The sequence below is a fragment of the Geospiza fortis genome, unplaced genomic scaffold (genome assembly GCF_000277835.1).
Source record: "Geospiza fortis unplaced genomic scaffold, GeoFor_1.0 scaffold275, whole genome shotgun sequence".
Taxonomy (NCBI): domain Eukaryota; kingdom Metazoa; phylum Chordata; class Aves; order Passeriformes; family Thraupidae; genus Geospiza; species Geospiza fortis.
Genome location: NW_005054341.1, coordinates 5,513,111 through 5,538,839, shown reverse-complemented (window position 1 = coordinate 5,538,839; position 25,729 = coordinate 5,513,111). Strand labels below are relative to the sequence as shown.

Below are 25,729 nucleotides of genomic sequence, written 5' to 3'. Positions count from 1 at the left end.
CGCCCGCCGCCCCGCACGCCGCCCGCTCAAGCCTGGCCACGTCCCTTTGCACTCCTGACTCTGCTTCACCGCTCCCCTCTGTCCGCAGTACCGCGCTCTGCCCACAAGGCGGCAGCACCGCCCCCCTGCCCGGGCCGGGCTGGGCGCGCTTTGGGACAGGCAGGAAACGGAGGTCGAGGTTTCCTTTCCCATTCCCTTCCGCTCCAGCAGCTGTTCCTGCGATTTAAGGGCACTTGATTGGTTCATCCCTAGGTAAAAACGTTATAATATTGGTTTCAAAACTACTACCCATCTCTAGTCAGAGTCTCCTACATTCCTGTATACAATACAGTGGATTGAGAGATTCTTTCCATTTAGACATAGACATAAATTCCTATTCTTTGCCAATACCTATAAAAATTAAAAACTTGACACGTTTTGGTATTCTACACCCTCCCTGTGAATTTTCTGGCAGCTTTTGGTCCCTCTGGGGGAGGGTAACCCAGCATGACCCCCCTCATTTCCCACTCACCTGCTCCTCCATCACAGCCTGGTGTGACCGTGGTCACAGGATGAGGGAAGAGACAAGGGTCTGACTCCATGTTTCAGAAGGCTGATTTATTATTTTATTATATATATTATATTAAAACTATACTAAAAGAATAGAAAGGATTTCATCAGAAGGCCAGCTAAGAATAGAAAAAGAAAGAATGATAACAAAGGCTTCTGTCTCAGAGAGTCCGAGCCAGCTGACTGTGATTTGCCATTAATTAGAAACATCCAACATGGGCCAATCACAGATGCACCTGTTGCATTCCACAGCAGCAGATAATCACTGTTTACATTTTGTTCCTGAGGCCTCTCAGCTTTTCAGGAGAAAAAATCCTAAAGAAAGGATTTTTCATAAAATATCATGGCTACAGCCTGGCTCTCCCTCCTAGGGACACTGGGGTGCCCCAGATTACATCAGAGCCCCCCAGTCTCCAACCCCTCTCCCTCAGCCTTCCTTCCTCACACCCAAAGAAGGCACAGAACGAGTCAAACTGCCCTGGACAGCAGTGTGGTGCTTTATTCAAGCCCTTTCCACCAGTACATCCCCCTCAAAAAGGGACTCTGCTGCAACAAGAATAGGGGGAACCCCCAGAAGCTCCTCCCCAGCCCCACAGTCACAGGAGAGAGGCAGAAAGAGGGAGGGGAAGCAGAGAGGACACAGGAAGAAAAGTAAGAACAGGATGCAGAATGAAATTGAAAAAACAACCAAAACCAAAAGCAACAACAAAACCTGGGATGGGCAGCATGACAGAGATGGGATTAAAAAAGGACAGGGACAGAGAATGGGACACAAGGATCCAGTAGAGAAACAATGGCACACAGGAGCGCCACAGAGCCACCAAGAATAAAAAAGAAATACAAGTAAGTCATAAACAAACAAACAAACCAAAACAAGAACACCCCCCCCCCCCAAAAACCCCAAAAAAAAAAAAAACCAACCAACCAAAAAAAACCCAAAAAACCAAACTGTGATGGGCAGCATTACAGAGAGAGATTAAAAAAGAACAGGAACAGGGAATGGTTCACAAGCATCCAGTGAGAAAGAATGGCATGGAAAGCACCACACAGAATAAAAGAGGAACAGGAGTGAGGCATGGAGAAGGACAGAGGAAAAAGCAGAGGGCCAAACACACATTGAGCTCAGAATGAAAGTGATGAGATGCTAAGATGTGTTTTGCACAGCACAATGAATAAAATGGTCTGATTTTCAGAAGACAATTGAGAACAGAGAGCAAAACTGCCTCAAGGGTACAGAGGTTTCCTAAGAATTCTCCTGGAACAGGTAAAGAAGAGAAACCACACAGACTATCAATGCAAGACTCTAAAACCAGCAAGAGATTTATTCTTGTGTATTAAATGTTAAAAATCACATGCATAATTATAGAATATTTTAGTTTAAAAAATATTTAAAAAACCAACCCTGACAGTTTACCTGCAAACTGCTATAAAATACCTATATATATATATATATAAACAGGATGATTTTCTGTAATCAAAAAAAAATTAGACAAGGATGCAACCATCCAGGTAATGCTGAGTGAACTGATGCCCTGCATCGGACAGTCTTGTCAAACTCCTGCTGGCAGAACTGAGCTCACCCCAGCCCACGGACGCACTCGTCTCGCCCACGGATTCAAATGCAAGTGACAGCTGGGGAAACAAGGAGCGGAAGAAAATCGTGTTTTGCACACTACAGCCAAGACCTGTGAAAGGCCACAGTAGAATATGCTGGAAAAGAGCCCATGGTACAGGAAATGCAGGCTCATGGGCTGTCTCCTCAAGATATGCTGGTGGAATATTCTGCATAGCTGGCCACGTGCACAGTGCCCCTGGGTTCTGTAAGCGACATCAGAAACGTCAGCACGTGTTTCACCAGGCACTTTAGGTTTAAGACACGTTTTAGCTCCTAAGGAAGGCAGCCAACAAAGATGTTTGTAACATTTACCAAGGAACAGATATAAAAATGACAGGTTGCTGGTTCTAAGCAGCCGAGTCGTGGCTGTTCTGAAGAATGGCCCCATATGGGTCGCTGTTAAGGCGCTTGTAGACAAAGTGGAAGACCTGGGGCTGCGGACGGCTGTGCAACTCCGCCTTGATTTTCTGAGGGTAGGTATCCTCTGTCAGTTGTTGCCAGGTGTCATCAACAAAAAGAAACAGCCTGTATTCTTCTGGATTTGCCACTTTAAACTTCTCAGCACAAAGCTGACAGACATCTTCGGTAGTGATGTACGGCCTTACTAGCAAAGTCTTTCCCGTACAGCCGCTGGTAACCTCCTGGAATGCAACACGAAGGTAGTTCTGTGAACAAGAAAGCAGACATCAGGAAGTCAAAAAGTCCTTAGCCTCTGAAAAATGAAAAGTCAGCAACAAACAGCAAGCCTCTCCCTTCTCCAGCTGTGAAACACACTCTGGTGATTCCCGGACATTATGGCCATCCCGTGAGCTGCAGCCTGGTGTCCAAGCCTGGCCTAACCCAGCTTCACAGGACAGCTTTACAGGGATTCAGAAAGAAAATTTACTCTGCACCATTCAAGTAAATGCACCTGATCTTGAGGCAAAAGCTGGATGTCTTCTCCTGTTGAAACTGACACACGCCTACGGATACATTCTAAATAGGCCCCACATGGAAATGCAGTTTCATCTGCTTCCTGTTTGTTTTTGTCTTGGGGTGATTTTATGGTAATACTGTATTCATCTTTGGTCTGCTTTATGCCCAGAAATGAGTCCTGGAGCTCTAAGCTCTGTCCAGGGGAGGGCTGTGAGCTGGGGGAACTCTGGCACGGGTTGTGTTCAGGCACTTGCTCCCCGTGTGCTTGGCTTTGCGGCGTGGAGGGAGTCACATTTCTGCTTTGGGCTACCTTGGTTTTAGTTAGCTGAGGCAAGAAGTTTTCCTGGGACTGCATCAGCAATCCTCCAGTGACTTCTGTGGCTTTCTCTGGAACTGCTTGGTCAGCTTTGGACAACCAGACCACTGGTGGGAGCCAAACGCTGCATCCTGGCTCTGGACCTTGGGGGAGGCCAGGCCAGTCAAAGAGGGAACTCAAAATCCACCAGCAGCAAGGAGCTTCAATACCTAACTTATTATTTTTCTCCCTGCCTGCCCTGTGGGCACTTTCTTTGTTAAATAAATGGGTTTTGTCACTTTCATCCAAGAAATTCATTTCATATTGGTGGGAAGGGAGTGCCAAAACCCATTTTCTTTAGAGAAAATGTTAATTCCAGAGTGTTTTGTCCTAAAATTGTCTCTAAACCAGAGACAGTTTTAAAAGAAAAAAATAGCTGGAATGAAAGACTAAAATGCAGCGAGATTGAAGGAGGTGGAAAAGATTAAAGGGAGAAAGAGTTGTTTATTGACTGAGCTGTCACCCATGGTTTGTATGCTGAATAAATTAAGCGTGTGAAACCCCATGGTAGAAGTTTACCTCTCACAGAAACAAGCTGTTAAAAGCTAGGACTGAGAAGAACCTTCCAATGACTTAAATTCCAAAGAGCACTCTTGCCTTATCAAGTATTTCTTGATACCACAAAAACTGAACACTAAAGCTCTGCAACAGATTTTAAAAATTGTGACTGAACCTGACTGAACAGAACTAAGTCATTTTTTTAACTTGAAGAACTTGCAGAAAAAATCCAGCCCTAAATAGGGCAAAACACACCAGATTTAATTTTAATTAAGCTACCATACATAAGACCTGCTTTGAAAAGCATGAGTTTTTAGATGGACAGGATTGTTGGAAGGAAAAGGAAAGGCTGAAGTTTTTTTACAGATGCCCAGAAAGCTGTATTTCATCATCATCAGAGTACTGGGGTTTTTGCTTTTCTTTCCATTTAGGGAAGGTGGAAAAACAGTCTCCAGGGCCCAAGAGCCAGCAAGGCTGTGAGACTGCAGCACAGAAATGCCATGACCACACCCTGATTCCCCGGGAGGAAGATGACTGGAGCTGCAGATATGTTCCACGCTGGTTGTAGGCCAGGTGCTCCATTTCAGGACTGCAAGACTCAGAGAGAGAAGAAAGAAAATCGCCATTCTGAGTAGACAGCAAAAACACTTGCATTTGTGCCAAGCACATCCTGTGGGTGGTGGGATCCACTAATTCCAGGCTCTCTTTTGCAAGAGACAGCAGCAGGAGAAGCACTGGACACACTCACTGCCAGTTCCTCCCTGCCCCCTGCATCTTCCTGCATCCAAGTGAACATTGAGCCTGGACAAGTTCATCTGCAGAGAAAGAGAAGATGGAACTTCCTACAAAATCCTGCAGAAAGAATCTTCTGTCACTTCCTCACCAAGCAGAAATAAAGGTGCTGGATGCTCCTATGGAAAGTGCAGAGTTTTGGCAGAAAGAACACAGACTCCAGCTGCTGGAATCTGACAGCTAAGTACAGGTCAGGAGAACAGAACGTGGATCCCAGGGAGATGGACAGGCTTTGGGCACTGGAATTGCTCGTAATGGCTTCTCCTCTTCCTAACTGCAGACAGCTGAACTCCAAGGAGTAAATCCTCTCTTCCCAATTCCAACTCCCTCCCCTCTTTCAGCTCACAAACTGCTGCACCTTAACAGTCAGTCCAAAGCAGATGGAAGAGATGCAGGCCTGGGTTCAGAAGATGGAGTGATAACCACTGCTTTGTTATTCTCCAGTTGAAGGTACTGCCCTGCTCTGGAAGAGCAGTACAAAATACAGGGGACAAAAAAGAAAAAAAAAAGACAAAAAAGAAAAATGTGAGGACATTCATATCACAGAACTCTGCTGCCTGCTTAAACTTCAAAACTGTCGGGGAACATTTCTCCCACCTCTGCTCCCTGCTTTAGCCACCACTGGCTACTGGGCAGCTGGGCTGATTTATACCCTGGAAATCTGGATTTGATCTTTTGAACAATAAAGTGTGCAAAAAAGCTGAATCTAAGATACAATGCAGTTTGTCCTCGCTTCACACGACTTAAAAGGGAAGGTAAGAAAGGTCTATTATTTAGTGTTTTCTTCAGACCATCATAATGAAACTGTTTGATAAAAAGTGAGTGCCAAGACTTCAAAGAGGCAAATTTGCCAGCTGTAATCTCAGCACTCTTTCACCCCACTTGTAGCATCAAGGGAATTTGCTACAAATGATACCTCTCAAATGGGTATTTCCAGCAATACAATCATCCCATTTTCTATTTCAGCCCTAAGCTCTACCTGAAAATCATCAACTGAAGGTATTGTCCTGTTTGTTGTCCTCCTCTTGTGCCACTGCCGGAGAGTGTCTCTGGCCTCTGAGCTGAGCAGCTGGGCAGCTTGTTCCTCCTGGAAGTTCTTGATCAGTGAAAGTGCTCCATAAGCACTTGTCAAGTAATAGCCCCCTGTGAAGGACAGCAAGGGAAGAACTTCTCAGAGTGGTCACAGTCACAAGTGCAGGCAGTTTTCTTTGACATATATATAAATACACACACAGAGGCACCCAGCCACACACATAGATATGAAAGTTGCCAGAATATTTACACACAAAAGGAAAACCCTCCCTGGCCTGCACAACACTGGAGGGTGTGTTCTCAGCTGCTCAGAGACATGCAGGGATTGCATGTGCTCCATATTCCACAGCAGAGTCTTGGGTCCACTCCAGGTGAGGAAAGCCATTTCCTTAAATGACTGATAATAGAATAAAATAAAATCTTTAAAAACTCCTCTCAGTTGCCCCATCTCTGTAAAAGCTAGGAAAACCAACAACTCTTGTAACTCCTTTAGTCCTGAGTATTTACTCCTCCAATCTTGGAACACCAGCTTTATTCTAAACAATTTTCTAACAGTGTTTTGGTTTCTTCCCAGGCTTCAGAGGTGGATGAAATAAACATGGCTGTTGAAACAAAGTAAAAAACAATCTAACCCTGTTCATCAACTTAAAAGCAACCACCCTCAGTGGCAATAAAGCAACAACTGAGTGTGAGACTTGTACTCTGGAATCATCCCAAAGAGTTGCCTTTATTTTTAAAACAACTACCGATCTATCACCTTCTTAGCATTCCCCAGAATGTCCAGCTAATTCAGGAGATGGTGTGTACAGTCCTGCACACTCCCCCTTTATTACATGAGTAGAGAACAAATTAAAGCCACAACAGAGTTGCCAATGTACAAAAGAAGCTGTGGATCACAAAGTAAAAGAGTCTCAACAGGAGGCAACAGTCTGCAGCAACCAGGAGAAACAAAAGACATGCTGTCTTTTCTTTTTAAAGTCAACTATTTGGGTGGGAGTGCTCAGCTAAGAGCACAGTCTATTCAGAGGCATTCAGAGATGCACTGGATGCCCACAGTAGTATTTTCTGTATTACTGACAGCATTCCCTCTCAGCCTTTAGCTTTGCAACAAGATGAACACATAAAATTCATGCAAGACCCATTAGACAAATTGGACAATACATTACAATAGAAATGCACAACCCCAAAGCCCTACACAATTTTCTCTGCACAGCAGAGCTGAGCTAGTGCCAATGACAGGCCCAACCAACAGACAGACTTTCTTTGCTGCATTCAAAACAACAAGACTTAATATTCCAATAAACCTTTCTGCTTTTCAAGTATGTTAATGATCTCCAGCTTCACATCTCAAGTATTTTCCATGCTAAGACTCCTAACAATGCACTCAAGGATGCTCTGTACACCAAGCAAGGAGCAGACTAGTGCCACATTGAAGGAATCATGGCATGAATTCTCCCAGACATAACAGCATGCAAGAGGATACATGAAAAGCAATTTCAGAAAGCCAGGATACAGCAGGAACAGGAAACACACATATACACTTAAACACACAGTTAATCTTGGCTGCAAGAGCCTTCAAACCTCCTCATAAACCTTTTAGATTCTGGGGCCTACCAGGGCCTTGCAAAAAACTTCTTTATTAAAAATACTGCCATGGAAACAGCAGAGGCAGATTTCCTTGCCTCCAGCAGACTTTAACCCTCATTCAAGAAATGCCTCAGGAAACATACTGCTAGAGCTCATAAAAACACTTTGTGAGAAGCAAATGCTGGGAAGAAGCAAAGATTAAAAGGGGGCAGTATTCTCAAAAGCACTTCCACTAAGGTGCAAGGAAGTCCCCCAGAAGTCTTCACAAAGCACATAACCCAAGTCTTATTATGTGCCTCACAATTTGCAGAGTGCTGCTGCCCCATAAATCCCCTCAGGAAATTTTCAGGCACAAAAGGCTCAGGCCATTGGGCACCTGCACAGTGCATGAGTTTGCCTGCTGAGTCAAAACTGATTGGAAACAATGTATTTGCTCACAAAGCATCACACAGCAGCAGATTTTCCAGCCACTGGGGCTTGTGCTCTGCAAGCTGCCCGGCAGTGGAAAAGATGCTGACATTCTCTTGTTACACTATCAACATCACTGTCATTAGGTCTCCCCTTAATAGGATTCCTACTCAAACAGAACACCCCCTCACTAGTCCTTCAGGCAGTTCTAGTAAAAATAAATAATTACCTTCTCCATGCAGCAAGGATGGATCCAACAGCTCCATCATGTACTCGATTTCAGTATCCAGCTCCAGCATATCACACTGGGCTAGCACATACGTCAACACAGGCAAGAAGTCATCAGCTCCATACAGCCTCCCTGGGTGGAAGGGAACACAGGCAGTGAGAGACAAACCACATTTTTTTACCAGTTCCCATGTCTGAAAGGAAAACACTCTTTTGTGCCTTCTCTACCCAGCATGTCTGATTAACTCCAGAACCTCCTAAAGTCACCAGTGTGCAGCAAAGAGAACATCACCTGGCACTCACTGTACAGAAGACAAGCTCAATCCTGTCCTCCAAACAAGCACAAAGCTCATGATGCACACCTTGAGGCATGCAAGGGAAATTTAGAGACTGGGCTCACCCTGGCAGCAGCTCAACTGGTGAAATGCTGGAAAGGCTGCCATGCCAGTCTGGCCTGACCTTCACCTGCCCTGCTACCATTGCCTAGGAGGTGATGAATAGGCATTTTTTTATACATCCAGGGATTGCATCCACTTTCTGGAAGCATCCAGACACAAATACCAGTCTCTGAGTATGAATCCCACAACAGAGAAGCCAGAATATAAAAGCTTATTAGATTTGACAAGAAAATTCAATTCATTTCCTTGACAGACAATTGTCAAAAACACCAGAGAGGTGTTCTACAAACACCAGGTGCTGCACCTGAAGGGAGCCTACATGAAAGATGGGGAGTGACTGAAGGGCCTGGAGTGATAGTGATCCACAAAGGCTGTGCTGTACCTAGGCCTGTGCTCCTGGCACTTTTCCTGCATTTTGACTTTCTGTTCAGAAATCCCACTGTGGCCAAATCTCTGGGTCAGGCAAAATGGTGCTCACTGCAAAATGGATGTGATGGTCACTCAGAACTGCCCAGAGCAGGAGCCAGCTCACAACTCTGGTGAAACTCAGGTGACACCAGCTGAGGCACATGCTCCAGCTACCACACTTGCGTGGCTGCAAGTATAGATACTCAAACAGTTGCTGGCTCAATGCCATGTTTAACAAACTTCACATGACAAAATAAGACAGCCCAATGAGCACTTGCCACACCTCAGTCCAAGTCTCCCAGTGCAGCACTTGACCAGCAGCAGCCTCTCAGTATTTTCCTTCTGCATGTTGGAAATACCTTACTCAATGCAATCACATCACAGCAGGGAGAGATGAGTTTACAGAACTTCAGGCCAAGATCTCTATATTCACTTTTAAAATGCAGAATTTTGAAACACAATAATAAGCTGGGCAGGAGCTCAGTCCTAAATCTTGTAAAAGTACCTGGGGGGCTTTAACAGCCACGAGCTTTCCCCATTCATCTCCAATCTCCAAAGAAAGTAGGTGTCTTGATCTGCACCAGACCCAGCTGCACATGCAGTGCTTCCTTAGAAAGAAAACTGCCAAGCACCTGCAGCAGCTTATACTCACTCAGGGGGAAAAAAATCTCCCACTACCACAGCTTTGCTACAGCTTAGCTCATGACCTGTCCTAGCAGTGTGCAAGAGAGAATGTCAGAGTTGCATCTATAAATTCATGCCATCCAGCACAGGGTTTTGGACCACTGACTGCTCAGCAGGTCTTGACTGGACTGTAATGCCATTTCAGTATTTAGGTTTCAAAGGTGCTTTTGGATTCTTGCTACAGTGCAGAAATAGATGTAATTTCTGTTCCAAAAGCATGACAGAAAGTGTCCAAATGAGAACATTCAGTGGCACAGCAAGCCAAAACCACTGGATTAGAGGCTGTTTTTCTCCACCCATTAAGATAAAACCATTGTAGTTGCTATATTGCATAAATGCTATTGAATTACAGTAGCTAAATATATGGTGTTACCTCTATTACAATTTGCACAAAAATACTCATTTAGAATCCCTGTTAAATTCAAGGCTCACAAGACAGCCTTTCTGCCAGGCAACTTCAAAAGCCTACAGTTAAGGAAAGCTGCTATTTTTCAATTGCTTCATATCTGTAGGATGCTCTCTGGAACAAGGTAAAACAATGCCCTGTTTTGCAAAGTTATCAATGGTGAACTAAGAAGTGGTGTCATGCTGCTTTTGGTGTTGAATTATGCTAAACCAGTCTGACTCATCAACCCCAAAGTTAAACAGCTGGACAGTGATGTGGCAGATAGAGTAAGGTATCCTTAACTAAAAGCACAGAGGCTGACACAGCTGGCATGGAGATATCTGGCTGACAGTCAAGCACTTTGTATTCTAAAAGTCCAGTCCTGCTTTCAAACAGCAGGATTTTCTAATATTTCCCTTCTGGGAGTGTGTGTGGAGACTACTCCCTTGGGTGGGAACGCCCCTCATGGCCACTCCCAGAGGCTGAGCAAAAGAGATTTGGCCCCCCTGGTTAAGAAACATCAATCTCTACTCAGTAATTGTTTTGGGTCTTTTTGCTAGTTTTAATATTTTTTTTATTATAATTGTTTTGATATAGTGCATTCCACTATACTACATTATACTAGTAGTTTTTACTTCTACACTGTGTAGTAAATAATCCAGATTAAGATCTGTTTGGTCTAATAATTTATCATAATAAATAATTCATTTCTATATGACTATATCTGGTTTGTCATCCTTAATCCTGTAGGACCAAGTTGTACAAAGGTTCAATCACACCTCTATAATTCCTTGGATTTTAAACCATTGACAAAGTTGGAGCTAAGATTGAATCCAGCTGCACCCAGGCTCCTCTCTGAGGAGTTTAGAAAGCAGGAGGATCCTTCCTGCACCATGGGAGGGCTTCTCTAATCAACTTTGCCTGAAGCCTGCACTCCACCCATGACAACAACTCTGCTTCAGACGGAGTTTTTAAGATATGCAGCCAGATAGTCCAGAGACAGCAGGTCAGAAGCAAAGAGGAAGAATTCCTCTCCAAAGGGCAAGGAGAAGCTGCAAGAGCTTCAGCAGCAGAGCTGTCTGTCTGCAGAATGAGATGGGCTGATTCCTCTGAAAGACAACATCAGGTATGAAATATCAGTGAACCTGAGCTACCAGAAGCACCATACCTGAGTTATTCTCCATAACAGTGTAAATCAATTTGCAAACTCTCAGCAGCAGCATGACTTTCTTTTCAGGTGAATACATCTTCTGCATGGTCATGAACTTGACTTTAATCTTTTCAACGTCCACAAAGTCTGGTGTTGGGACAAACACGCCCAGTTCCTGAGGATTCCTCTGCCGCACCAGCTGCAGGTTTTCCTTCAGTTGTTTCCAGGAACCATCTGTGGTATGAAACTCTTTCAACATCGCTTCAATGTGACCCTTCAATGGCTTCAGAATGCACTTATGCATGGCCTTCTCCAGCACAACATCTGCAACAGCAAAACACAAATCCAGCTGACTTCCCCCTCTAAAGCAGAGCCAGCATTAACACAACCATTCCCTGAAGAGATCCTGTCGAGCAAAACTTACTTTCTAAGGCCCATTTATTACACAAGCTGAGTTTCCAGATGTTTGTTACCACCAGAATCCGTACTGAATTGTCATTTCTGGCAATGTGGTAAATAAAAAACTCACACCCACACAGACAGAATACAGATAGTTAAAAACAAAAAAAAGCTGTGGGTCTATGAAAGTTGTTTTGTTGGTTGGAAGTCTGCAAGTTTTATTTTACTTTAAGTTTAGACTTTAACTCCCAAACTTAACGTAAAACACATTCAAAATCATAATTTTTGTCTCCTTTGGCATTAAAGCCTGTCCTTTTTGCATAGTTTCCATTGGAAACTATAACTCAACAAAGATTTCCTAAAACTTGGCACAACTTTGTCAGGATCTTTATGAAGCTGGGCAGATTACAGGCTTTAAACTATAAATGAAAACCAAGCTGTGTTTTTCCAGCTTCAGATTTCATCACACAAGCTTATATACAGCTTTGTCATCAAGTTTGAAGTTCTTTGGCAATTGTATGCACATAGCACAGGAACTGCTAACTTCAGGACTTATTTTTAATTCTTGTTCTACTCCAGTTTTTCTGTAACCCTCATTCTCCATTTTCATAGTAGGGACTGTGTCAACAGAGAAAGCTCTTTGCTCAACACTTTCTCTGCAAACTTTTGCTTTAAAAGCTAATTTCCTTTCTCAGCATCCTTACGGCAACACAGCTTACATTAGTTCTTAAGTTACATCCATTATTTGTACCATGGTGGGGAATGTTCCTGTGCCATCCCTGCAGGAGAGTGGGGCAGGATCAGAGCCTGGAGCAGGCAGATGGACCAGAGGAGCACAAGGACTGAGAGCACACAGAGGAGAGGCTGTGTCACTGCCAGGTCACACGTTTACACAAATTAGCAGTGGACATTCTTGTTAGTAACACTGACTCATTACAGCTTCATTAAACCTCATGCCCATCCCAGGTTCTTTGCCTGTACTTCTGTGGTTTTTTTTTAGACTACAGCCTCTTTCTTTTCTCCCTACTCTCCCTCCCTTTTGTTTTTTTGTTTTTTTTTTTAATCACATACTATTTCTTAGGCTTGGAGTTTACACAGACACACACATGCTCTCCAAACAAGCATTATTCTGTTTTCTTGCTTTTTTCTTTCATTTATCATATTCCTGTGTCCAGCCCTTTTTCCTTTTAGGTCTCCATCTCTCTCTTTCCCATATAAACACCCTTCACACACACACCTCTCATCCTGTGGTGCCCTGACTTCATATGTAGCATTTTTTCTGTGTTTGTTAGTAAAGGCACTAGAAAAGGCATGATCAGTCTGAGACATGTTCTTGGTGGCCTCTCACACAGCAGCCAGGGCTGGATCCATTTTCCCAGCAGACCAGAGCCATCAATTAGCAATGTCAGCAAGTGGCAACACTTCAAACGACTGATCCTTACCTACTGTCCTTGGTAGAGCCACACAATCAGCACCAAATCAGACAGGTAAATAGAAGCATCACCCTTCTGCACAGAGACAGAAACTGCATCTCCCTGCCATCAAAGCAATCCTCAGGGCTCATGGGACACAAACAACTGCAGAAACAATTTTCCACTAAGAAGAACACACGAGTCTCACCCACAGGTACATTGGTTAGCTGAATTTCTATTCTAGAGTGTACAAATCCCTCCTTGCTATCTTCACTGATGACTATTTTTTTGGCAACGCAGCTTACTTTATTTCTACCACCTGATTTTTTCAAATAGGAAAAACACCAACTGCTTTGCTTGTAAGAGGAGCACCTCTGCAGTGTGCATTCCAAGCACCTTGTCTTGTTTATTAAAGCAGCTGGTGCTGCTAAACATCATGCAAAGTGAGAGAGCTCTGTCCCCAAGAAAGCTGAGCTCTTCCACTGGACGTTTTGTAGATGAATATTGAGCACAAGGCATCCTTCATCTCAATAAAAAGGGGTCATCACATCTGTTCACAGGAGCCTGGGGAAAGTCCGTATCTTTCTGGATGTGACTGATCCTGCACAGGAACAGCAGGCAGAAGCAGGGCTTCCCCAGATCCCACAGGAACTGGATGCTGCTGGGAGACAAAATTCCTCCCCAGAGCTGCAGTCCTTGGCTGGGGCCAGGCTCCCTGGAAGGCTCAGGGTTTCTGCCCTCAACCCTTCCACAGATGAACCATGCAGATTTTTACAGCTGTGCAAGATGGCAAGGAGGTTTCTTTTGCGTTTGCTATTTTGTCACAGGATCCAAAAGCAGTGCCTGGAAATTGCTTTGAAATTTACTCCATCGCATTTCCACAGTTTCCATGGAAACTTGAAACAATTCTGAAGCAGCACAGAGGAAGGGATCATGTAACTCCTGGCTGTGCTCAAAGCTCTACACAGGCACAACAAAACAAAGAAAAACCACAACAAGCAAAAATCCTTCAAACCACACACAAAAACCCCTCAAAACAACACACAACCTCTTCTTCTCCTTTATGAATTCTTGGTACACACGTGAGAACCACTGAGTTCTGCCCTCAAATGAAAAAGTGGCAAAATCTAACAAGCTGGTGAGGCTGAGAGCCACAAGATTGATAAAGGCTGGACTGGTTTTTTAATGGTCAACAGTAATACCCATAACAAATGTATTTGTTGTATCCTAACAAATACAAAGCTTACAAAAAAATTTATTATTATTTAAGCCTGGAAGGACAGCACTTCTTGTGATTTCAATCTTAGAACAATATTCAGTGTCATGGCATCTATGAGCCTGTTTGGGGCCAGACTACCCAGCCACCATCCATCCCTTTCTTCAGCACTGTTGTTTCTGGCTGCTTTCACAGAAAGGTGTTTTTGGGTAAGATCCCACAAACCAATTCTCAGCCAGCAGCAGTTTTCATTGTTTGACTTCTAATGGCCAGAAAAAAGTATATGAGGGTTTCCCAGGCAAATCATTATCTAAGGTGTGAATTGAGGACTTATTTTTTACCTTAACACCTCTGTATATTTTTAAGATCCAAATCAGCAACAAAACTTGTTTATTTCAGATGCATGTTTTCAAATATCCTCCCAGGATGCTTACCACTCCAAAATCAAAACAGACACTCCTCAGATAATTTTTTTTAAACTGAATATAATATGAGCTGAACACTGTGTATCGTTCCTGAAATGCTTATAATTAGCCTGTAGCCTCAAAATGGGAACTGGAAGTGCTTTGATAAATGAATTGTAAAGGCCAGCCAGCTAGTTTCGTTGTAAGTTGTGGAAACACATCTGTATCCTGTGCTGACATGCTATTTTTGTTTTGCTGCCAACCACACAAGTCTGCATCTAGACAAGACAACATATTAGTCATTGCCAGTGTCCTTACACAGCCTCCTTACAACCCTCACTTCCTCAATCTCTAGGCACGCTCTCACCTTTTCCAGGCTGTTTCCCTGCCACCTACCAACTATTGCTGCTCCACTGTCACATTCCAGTCCCTTTATTTACACTCAAGCCCTGTTTAGCATGGCCAAACCATTCACCAGGGAAATCAGAGGTCAGCAGCAGACTGAGTGAGCCTGAGAGCCACCACAAAAAGGCCCAGTCCTGCACAGGTGACACTGCCTGGGAGCTGAAAGCAGAAAGCTGCTTTGGAATACCACAGAGTGATGGCCAAGCATCCATTTCTTGGTGGGTGCAGACATGGCAATCTTCTCCACAGGAGCAGGACTTGAAAGTCAGACCTCACACAACCCACATTCCTTGATAATCAGCACAACCCTGAAAACTGAAGTGGCTGATCTACAGGCAGTGGTGGCAGAGACCAAGCAACTAGGGATGCAAGTAAGCCTCCCCTCATCTGACCTACATAAAAGCACACAAAAAATCACACAGCTATCTGTGCTAGATGTGTTCTGCTTTAAGCAGCTCTGAGTTACTTGAAATTCACGCTATAGCTGCATGGTAAGCACATGTCTTCTCTCGAAGTAGCAGGAAAGAAAAGAAGGAGGGGAAAAGCCACAAAGGAAATCCAAGGGATGGTCAGAAAAAGAACCTGGTCCCCTGCCTCTGCTCAGTACTTTTACCACTGCTTCCTGATTGTCCTGTCCTGTCACTCCTGTGGTGAAAGGAGGGGCACTGAGGGACGTGTTTGTGAGACTGAGCTCAACGTGAAATGATGCAACAATGAGGGACAGGACCCCCGAACAGCACCTAAAAAGTAACACAGTGAAAAAACAGCTGGCATGAGTTTTTCAAGCAGAAATAGTGACATATCATTCTAGTTCCTTCAGGAGGACAACTGGATTAGTTAAGAAGAGGGGATCTGGGGTTGGCTGCTGCTTAACCTTTTTAAGACCCATAATTCTGTGCACCTTCCATATAAACAAGCAAGGGAAATACTGTCTTGCCATAATAACCATAAGCAGCATGCATCAACAGGTGGGCAGAACACTGCACTGAGAACCCAAGTATCCATGGCTGAGTGTCAAACAAGACAGACACTGGAGAAGAAGTACCATGGGGGTCACTCCTGGGCTTCAGTAAATTAGTATGTCCAGCTCTGTCTGCCTGCAACTCCTCTGTACAGACCCAAGTAAGGGACCAACACATTCTCTCCAAGCTTCTTTAACACTCAGCATTTAAATATCCCTAACATATTAGAAATACCAAAACAAGTAATAGATGGTATTGTTTAGAGACATTCCCACATGATCAGTTAGTACCTTATTGACAAGTGGTTTAAACCAGACATTTCTTGGTTCAGGGCCAGATTTGGGCACTGAGACTGAAGTTGTTTAGATGTCAGATGTTAGATCCCACTTGGCAAAGTGACAGCATTCAACTTGACTTTCATTTGAAAGTCACTTGGCAAAGTGACAGCATTCAACTTGACTTGTCTTTTCATCTTTTCTTGTTCAAAGCCAGGAAAAGATGAAAAGACAAAAACTCCCAAACATTTGCTGATCAAGCAGCTCTGGACTATCAGAATCTCCTCAGACCAGTCTTTACTCTGTGGATATAAACTGAGGTGTGGATGCCTTTTAAAAAATAAATCACATTCATCCTTAAACAATAAAGAGCCATGTGCCTTACTCTTGATTCTGTGCCAACACTGGGAGTCCCATTGCTTCAGGGAGGGTTAACAGCCTACAGTGCTAAGGTTAGGAGGCATCTGTCAGGACTAGAAACCCTGTGATTTTGCAGAAGCTTAACAATTTTCCCTATCTGGGAAGCTTAAAAGATCTGCTGCAGAAGTCTTTTGCTTGCAAGAGTCCATGATGCAGTTCTAGAAGAAAAGCCACATGATCAAAAAGATCATTATGGAGACATTGAAAGAAGTTCCAAACACCAAAGGCTTCACTAAACCTGGGGGAGCTGTTGCAGCACCTACTGAAGTTCAGGAGACAAAAGAAGGTTAAAGCAAAGGCTGAATGACTCAGAAGGGAGGAGCATTATCCCAGAAGAACACAGCCAGCACCAGGCTGACACGCTGGAGGAAAAAACTGCACCACAGAAGTGAGAACAGATGAGAGAGGATAAACAAGCACTCATAAAAGTTAAAATTTGGGCTGCAATTCCATATTGAAATAGTCAAGGAAAACTATGGACAACAGGCAGGACTCTACTTCATAAAAAGCTCTCCATAGGGATGACTAAATTTTGCTGTCACATAGTTATCTCCTTAGAACAGCAACATCTGATGCTCCTGATCCACTGCAGTTGTTTGCTGGCTCAAGCCAAAGGCAGTAGATGATTCAAAAGCAAGTTCTTTTTTTGTTTAAACCAGCCTACTTTATAAATTAATTGTGTTTAGTCACATGATCAAAACCAGACTTTCTGTCGCTGAAGAAAACCAGGGCAGTTTTAGTTGTTAAACTTCATAACTTATGGCACTCCCAAGTCTGAAACAGTTAATAGCAGACAACATTTTTTCCAGTCTTGGGAGACCCACAGTCCCATTAAACCACACCCTTGTGAAATGAAAAGTACATAACAAACTAGGCTTTCAAAAAATTACAACCAAAGTCCATCTGTATTGCTTTATCAAACATCCAGCACTCTACAGAAATGCAGGCAAAAATACACCTCCATCCCCTGCTTAATTTGGTGCTTTTTCTTTCATGAAACACCCAACTTACAGTCTTTATTATTATAGTGAGAATATTACATGTCTCAATACTGGGGACACTTTTCACATTTTTGTATTTGCTTTAGCAGACCTTGTGAAATGAAAAGTACCTAACAAACTAGGCTTTCAAAAAATTACAACCAAAGTCCATCTGTATTGCTTTATCAAACATCCAGCACTCTACAGAAATGCAGGCAAAAATACACCTCCATCCCCTGCTTAATTTGGTGCTTTTTCTTCCATGTAACACAACCTAACAGTCTTTATTATTACAGTGAGAATATTACATGTCTCTGAGTGTCAATACTGGGGACACTTTTCATATTTTTGTATTTGCTTTAGCAGCCCTTGTGACTTTTGCTTGACACTGTGTAAATGCAGCTGAGGTTACATGAGAATACTTCATCTTGGTCAAGGACAGACAGAATGTCAATATAAAATTACCCTCTAGTCCCAGGGCAGGAAGTATCTGCCAATTTTGCACTGAGCCAACTGTTGGGACACTGGGGTAGGGAGAAAAACAAACAAATTAGGACTGAAGTGAGCTCACAAGGAAAGTATTCTGCCCTGAGGCGTGTTTACCTCTTAGATGTGGCTTACAGGCTCTTTTACAAATACTGCTCAGACTCTGCAAGAGAGGCAGCGAGATTTATGCAGCAACAACAGCAACAACGATTTCACTTTTTTGGATACACAAATCTCTCTCTCCTGTTAAAACATACAGCTCATCTACAACCACTCACAAACACATCTAACAGAGAAGTACAGAAAACTACAGAAAACAACAGCCCCTTCTGTCTCCTGCACGTTTATTTTCTAAAACTGTTACATATCTTTTTATTTAGTTTCAAGTGCAGGGATAGTACAGCTTTGCTAGAACTGACTGTCTGGAGGAATTAGATTTATTTCAAAACTAAGTTGTCATAAAATGTCATTGGTTTTGAATAAATTCCAGTGCTACAGCTACAGCCCATATGGTCAGATTTGGCAGTTTTAGACCAAACATTGAGAACTATGTCAGTCCAATTCAGAGAAAAACACATGTGTGCCAGCAAATAAAGGATTCTCTGTTGTCAACAGTAAAGCAGGTAAAAAAAGTAATAATCACAGATAAAAAAGTCCACATTGTACCTATTTTAAGGATAACTTCTTATGAACAACTTTGCAGTGTAATCATCCCAAGCTGATAGTGTGATTTGGGGTGGGGAATGGAGGGGGAGGTTGTTTGAAGACTCAAATACTCAGCAGTTCGAGCTCTACTAGGCAAGTTAGCCCCACCTTTCTGAACTGGACAAAGACTATCACTAAAAACACAGATTCCACATTTTCACCTTCCCCCCAAAACACAGGACAGTGTTTCTTACCTATTTGGTCTTCAGGAATCAGTGATTCGATGGGGGGATCAAGTTCGGAGCTTTGGGACAAGTAGTTCTTGACTTGGGTCATGAACTGACGAATTGTTTGCAGCATATCAGTGCTGGAAACATGGCACTCCTTGTTTTCTTGGAGAAAGCTGACATAGTCCTGCACTAAGCATCCAAAATAGGTACGTTTGTCCCGGGACAGCTCTGCAATTTTCTTAATCATCCTCTTCTCAGGGGTCATGAAGGAACTGAAAACTCCACTGACTTTCCGTAGCTGAGATTTCACAATCTTGGGGAGAACAAACGAACTGCTTCTTTTCTTCTTGGGCTTCAGAGGGGGTGCCATGCTCTCCTGGTCACTCTCCCCCTCAAAGTCCTCCAGGCTGCTGTTGGTGTCCCCCTCATAGCCGAAGAGCGGCATGCTCCGATCGAAGTCCAGCGAGTCAGACGAGGAGGTGGAAATGCTCATGTCGCTCAGTCTCTGCCGGCCTCCATTCCACGGGATGTGTGACTCAGAGATGGCAGCTGGAGTCTTTTTGGGAGCTGCTGGAGCAGGCTGGGGCAGGGTTGGCAGGGATTCACGCGGAGGAGCAGCCGTGGCCGCCTCGGGCACGCACACGGAGGAGCGGGGCCGGAGCGCAGCCGCGCTCCTGGAGGCACCGTCTGCCTCGGAGCACAGCGCCTGCTTCTTCAGCCGAGGAGGCGGAATTGGGGTGGGCTTGTTCTGCAGCAAATCTGAGCCCCTCTCCTTCTTATGGCTGAGTGTTTCTGGCATGCTCCCCTGCTTTATAGTCCTGGAAATCTGCGGGCTCGTGAGGGTGCTATTAATAGCAGGAGGTGGTGGCCGGGGCGGGGGGGAGCGAGGCCTCGCTGTGCCATTCACGTCTGGAGTTCTCGGGCTCTGCCTTTTCAGACTTCCACTGACATCCTGGCTGTGCACTTTTAAGAAGAGGGGATTAATGAAACACAGCGCTCCGTTGGTCTGGCTGCACTCCAGCTCCGAGGGCGTTCTGGTTCGTATAGAATGCACTCCATTTATAAGGCAGAGCTGGCGTGAGTCTTTGCGAGCACTGTCCAAAGGCACAGGCCTACAGGGAGGTGAAGGATCCGGGGGTTTGCTGTTAGCCAGGGAGCTCCAAAAGTCTGAAAATCATCATTGCATTAACGTAAGAATGCTAAACACCATGCAGATGGATTTCAGAACATTCAACTTAACAACACCACTTTCAAATATTGAGAAATTTAGGCAAGGTTTTTTAATTAAAAGGGGGAAAAAAATCCAGTGAACCTCTTTTAAAGTACCACCAGACATAACTGTATGCTACATTCCTGGGACTGCTCTTACTCATTTATAAATACCATGACCAATGCATAGCTTCCAATCATCCCACTAAGCTTAAAATTAAACTGAGAATCAAAGAAAGGGATGGAGACTGTAACAGAATACTTTTTACTGGCTTGAGACTGAAACGAACACAAACTTCTCACTAGCATCTCACTCAGGAGAAATAAAGCAAGATTCTTGGGTATTAATAAACTCACTTCATTAAAGACAATAGTTAAGCTGATTTACACCAGCTGAAGGCCACTTCCAGAAACTCTACAAGTATCTTGCTTCAGTGTCTTTTCATAGTGAACACATGAAACTATACATGAAAAAGCAGCTCCCATTTTGCTGTGGTGGATGCACACATCACCTTTAGCAAGGCAGACCAAGTAATCAAGCGTCTAATAAAGGTCCTGGCCTGCTGCCCTGCCTTTGCTGTGGGGACAGTCTGCCTAAGAAAACAGACTGCACTGACACATAAAGAGACCCATGTGCAGTCCCACACCAGCAGCATGGAAAACCTATGCTACACCAGCAAGTTGCAGCTGCAGCCTCTGCACTTATCCCAGACAAGTGTCAGCATGTTTGTGCAACCAAGCCACTGCTAAAGAGCACTGGTGCCTGAAGGTATGAAGATTGAAACCAGATGTGCTCTTGAAGGCAGCAATCATGTTGAAATATCGGCAGAGTACCAAAGGAAGGAGATTTAGCTAAAATTTGCCAATCTTGATATGGTCCTTTTCCCATAGTGTGTCAAGCTGGCGCACCGGAGGCAACTGAGCAATGATATCTGGGCCCAAGGGCACGAATGCCAAGCATCCAGAATAGGTCCATGCCCAAGAGCCATGTCCTGCCTGTGAGGCAGAAGACAGGAAACAGCCTGTGGTGACAGGCCACGGCCAGAGAACGTCTACAGGCACAGGCATGTGTCTCTGCATAGTTATGCCATGTTGCTGGTGTTCCCAGCTTCATGACCTCACATCCTGCCTGTGGATCTCTCAGTGCCTGTGCAAACACACGTGATGTAAGCACTGCTGCAGGTGAAACACAAGGGAGACTGAGAGAGAATCATATGTCCAGCACATGAAACCTTGCAGGTTGGCAACAGCCTTGAAATCTTTAGCAGAAGGTCCTTCTGATGTGGTTTGCTGGGCTATGTGCTATTGACTTGTGTTGTGCAGCTCTCCCTCTGAGCCTACTGCACAAGAGAGCTCTGACAGGGGATACAGCCCTGTGTTCACATACCTTGGGATTTTGTGCTGACATGTTCCTCAAAGAAAACTCACACTTAACAGGAAGGACTGTTGGGAGTTTCTAGGCCTCTCTTGAGTCCACAGCATTGAAAGGCTGACTTTTCTGGCGTGCACATGGACACCTAAAACTCCATCAAAATCTTAACTTTGTAGCCTGCTTTTAGCTCATGGAAACTGTAATCTGGTGTATGTCAGGTAATTGATCCCAAATACAGCAACCACACAGACACTGTCCATCAGCTTTCAAATGTAGTAGCTACAGAAAAAACACACACAGCACAGAGACTGTTGAAGACCAAGACTAATTCTGCAGCAAGTAGGCCACAGTGCTCTGAGGTACTGGTGACAAAGTCTGGTTAGCCTGGGGAGGTTGATCAACATTACCATTATCATCCCCTCTGGAGAGACTCACCTCATGCTACTTTAAGGCTGCTGGGAGACTGTTTTCATTACACTGTATCATCAGACCTTTCACTTTCTTTTTCCTATCTAAACATTGACCTCAATAGTACCATATTTGCCTCTATTCCCATGATAACCCATAGCAAGCTTCACCTGATTACCTAAACTTGCAGACAAGCAGTGCAGAAGTAATTTCTCTGCTCTCTAAAACAAACCCTTTAATTGCATTGCTACTGCAGCAAACCAAAATGCAAAGCACTGCAATACATCTCCAGGTATGGTTTTACTGCAAAGTCCACCAGACAGTTCAAGAGATCCTCAGCACACTGATTTAGAGAAGATCTTTTTCAAAATCTGATTATTAAAAAATCTACTGAAATAAAGGTTGCTGACAGTCAACCTTCCCTTCCTGGAGAAGGAAATGAAGCCACTCAGCACTTTGCTCAATGCAGAGCTGCTCATGATTCATCTGGGTGGTGCCCAAGTTTCAAATCCCAGGAGGCTTTGCATCCATCTCCTCTGAGCTCCAGGTATGCTTTACAATGAGCCTGTGTTTGGCTGAAGCAACCAAGTGATGCAAGGACACCCTTGCATTGTCTTCTGGTATTTTAAAAATTTCACCTAACCCCTGCCCATGGATACATTCTACATCATCATATGTACACTCCTCATTTTCTAAATATGCCACTTCATTGAGGTACTGATCTCCAAATTCACCATTTTAAGTTTCCGTGTCAATCTGAACAGAAGTTTTATCAACAGGGGACTTCAGTTCCTACACTCTCCTCACAATAAATTATAAAGCCAGTGCTTTATACAGCCTCACACAGCCAGTGCTATGAGCATGCAGACAGTTTGGTCTTGGAGCAGAAGCCACACCAACCTCTGTGTGGGGACTGTGAGATCTGCTTTGCCCAAGGGCTGCCCAGAGAGGGAAGAGAAGAAGGAAGAAAGAAACAGCGCTAACAAAAATACCACAGGAGGCACAGAAGGAAGGAAGAGCACCACTCCTTGGCCAGAGGAAGGTCTGGCCTTCCCAAATAAGAGAAACTGCTTTTCTAAACAAAATTTGTATCATCACTAACCAATATGAACTATTTACTGATACAGCCTATTTCTTCAATGTTACAGGTGTGCTACAGGGAAAGACATCTGGGTAGAGAACTACTTACTCAGTCCAAGCTGAGCAATCTCTTCAAGTTCAGCTTCTGTCTTTGCTGCAGCAATTGCATGAGGCAGCTTCAGTGTGAATGGAAGGACATCCCTGTTTCCAAAGAGAAAATCCATTACAGTTTTCAGCACCATCCATAGTTTGAAAAGCTTTTTTTTAAAAAAAAAACTTTAGCAATGTCTGATTTCTGATTATCTTCTTGAGCTGTGTCAGGTAGCAAGATCCTTAAACACACAGCACAGTAAAACATTACATTACCAACCCCAGGGCTCCTTTACTTTGCAGAGTGGTGTGAAGGGCAAACGACACTCAAGTGCCCAGGAGTTTCCCCTAGGATCATTTCCACAGAGCCATCCAGTATTTTCTGCCTTTCCAACAGAAGCTTTTACACCTGGTCTTCTACGAGCAGATCAGTGAGATGCAAACTTGTTACCTGTCCTTAACACTTCAATAAGAAAAGCTTCCCACTTTCTGAATACATTTTTGACTATTATTCCAGTTTTCAGAATAAGAATTTTATTCTAACGAAATGCTGCTAAGCAGCAACATCTGTAGTAGAAGTACCCATAGAATTAAGACTAAATGAAAATCCTACACAACTGGTGTCAGCATGAATTTTGGTTTTAAAGTTGTGAACAAGCCAACCATCTGCTATAGCACAGACAGATAGTGGGTCTTTATCACATAAATATACTCTGTGTTGTGTGTTAGCTTCTTGAAAAAACAGGATCTCAGAATTCCACTCACACTCAAGCCAAGCATATGCACAGGACTGATGCACTAGCTAAAAAGCATTTGAAAGGCACTCTACATGGTACCACAGAAAAACCAGAGACCAGATCATCACCATGGCTGCAATTCAAAAATAGGTAAACCTTCATAAAAACTGCTTGGGTACCTCCTGCAAGAAATTCCCTCCGGTTTTAGAAAATCCTGACCTTCATAAAAACTGCTTGGGTACCTCTTGCAATCCTGGATTTCCTGTGATGTACCAAATGGTTCTGTCTCTTTTTCACAACAGCTACCTATCTGCCCCCTTTAGTCTATACAAAGTAATATTGAACCTTCAGTGAAAGAAAATGGATAGACTAATGCATGAAATCTCTGTTTGCTGAATGATCCTGTAGGTACTTAGAGAGAATTTACCAGAGCCTCTCAAGTGGGCAGGACTGAAAGGGTGACAAGATAAGGAATATCTCCTCATTAAACTACATTTAAATGCATTTTCAGCTCATTTCTCTTCTGAATTCTGACCAATTACAAAATGGTACATGTGATATCAATGCTGCTTTTATTACATGCACATACAGCTCAGCTGAACAGAGGCTGTAGCAAAAGGGTCTAAGATGCTTCTCCACCACAAACAAAAACAGCAAGCACAGCAGCCCAAGAGCATCCCACACCAGAAATCATCACATGGACAGCATGAACTGGCAGCCTCAATGCAGTAAAAGGACAGAGACTATCACAGCTGCCTCTTCCCTCCTTCCTTCAGAAGATGTGCACCTGGGCAGTTTGGTTGTATCCTGTCTGTGTGTGCACACAAGGCTCAAGCCTCAGTCTGGAAATTTTCACCAGTAAACTGAAGTGAAATTGAAAATAAAGGATAAAAACACCAGCTACTTTTTTTTCTGCATACTACCTGGAAAAAAAGTTTGGTAACCATAAACTCCAAAGCTGACAAGGCCATTTTTGCTGTTCACCATTTAAACTGACATCTCCCAGCTGTCACATTCTACACATGTGACATTTTTCCATTGTGCTCCAAAAATTCTTCTCACCACCAATTCCAAGAAATAGATTTTGCCAGCTAGTTTATGATTGTTTTTAAATGAGATACAGGGCACTTAAGACAGCATTACAAGATATCAGCTAAAGTAAAGTTCCTCAGCAGCACCTCACAGTTGGGTGGGTAAAATCACATCAGCCTCCCAATAATCAATATGAAGTAAGACAGAGACACTTGCTTCCAAGACTCATCTCTGATTTCTGCCATTACCTTCTGAGGCTATCCAGGAATATTCACAGATTGGCAACATAAATAACATCAATAGCTGAACCAACTCCTCAAAACTCATTTTCTTGAAATGGTTTTCTTTCTAGCAGATGTGGCTAGGAACAGAGCACCACCTTACCTGCTAATACAGTAGAAAGCAATGAGTCTGAACAAATCAGCAAAACTTATTGCAGACCCCTCCAAGGAAAATGCTGCAAAGAAAGTTACAAGAAACAATCACACATTAATCCACTGTTTCTTAGAACAGTTTACTAAAATACATCTTAGATTTTAGCATGAAGTTAGTAAGTTTTCACCATCAAACTAGCTACTATTTGATTAAGAGAAAACAACTCTGTGGAGAAGTACATATTCCTGCTGAAGGCATTTTCAAGAATATACTGATAATCTTGGTGGCTGGTCTGCTTTAGTATTCCAAGGATATGGGCTAATTCCTGTAAAACAGATTAAGTGTGATGAGGCCTGCACAATGTTCTGCTAATAGACAACAAATCAATAACTGAGGCTTTGTTTGCCCAGTGTACTAATATACCTAATTTTAAATGTCTTATTTTCTCCTCTTGAATTCTATTCTTACTCATTTGTCTTCACCCTAGGAGTGTAGAACATAAAGGGAGATAAATTTTCATTCACTTTTAACCTCAAAATCCTTAAAAACTCTGACAGCTGTTGCATGCCATTGCCTTGCACAAGAGAA

At 43.5% G+C, this 25,729-nt stretch overlaps 1 protein-coding gene across 1 annotated transcript in view; it reads right to left on the bottom strand.

Annotated features, from left to right (window-relative positions):
• Window positions 1–1,843: 1,843 nt before the first annotated feature.
• RIN2 (Ras and Rab interactor 2) overlaps window positions 1,844–25,729 on the bottom strand; it is a 40,045-nt gene continuing 16,159 nt past the window's right edge. The window contains exons 5-11 of the mRNA XM_005422607.3: window positions 25,151–25,223; window positions 23,017–23,108; window positions 18,863–20,005; window positions 11,023–11,328; window positions 7,981–8,112; window positions 5,704–5,867; window positions 1,844–2,829 (exon numbers count right to left, since the gene is read on the bottom strand). Of these exons, the coding sequence (XP_005422664.1) occupies window positions 2,512–2,829; window positions 5,704–5,867; window positions 7,981–8,112; window positions 11,023–11,328; window positions 18,863–20,005; window positions 23,017–23,108; window positions 25,151–25,223 (2,228 nt within the window). The 3' untranslated portion in view covers window positions 1,844–2,511. The remainder of the gene's footprint in view (window positions 2,830–5,703; window positions 5,868–7,980; window positions 8,113–11,022; window positions 11,329–18,862; window positions 20,006–23,016; window positions 23,109–25,150; window positions 25,224–25,729) is intronic.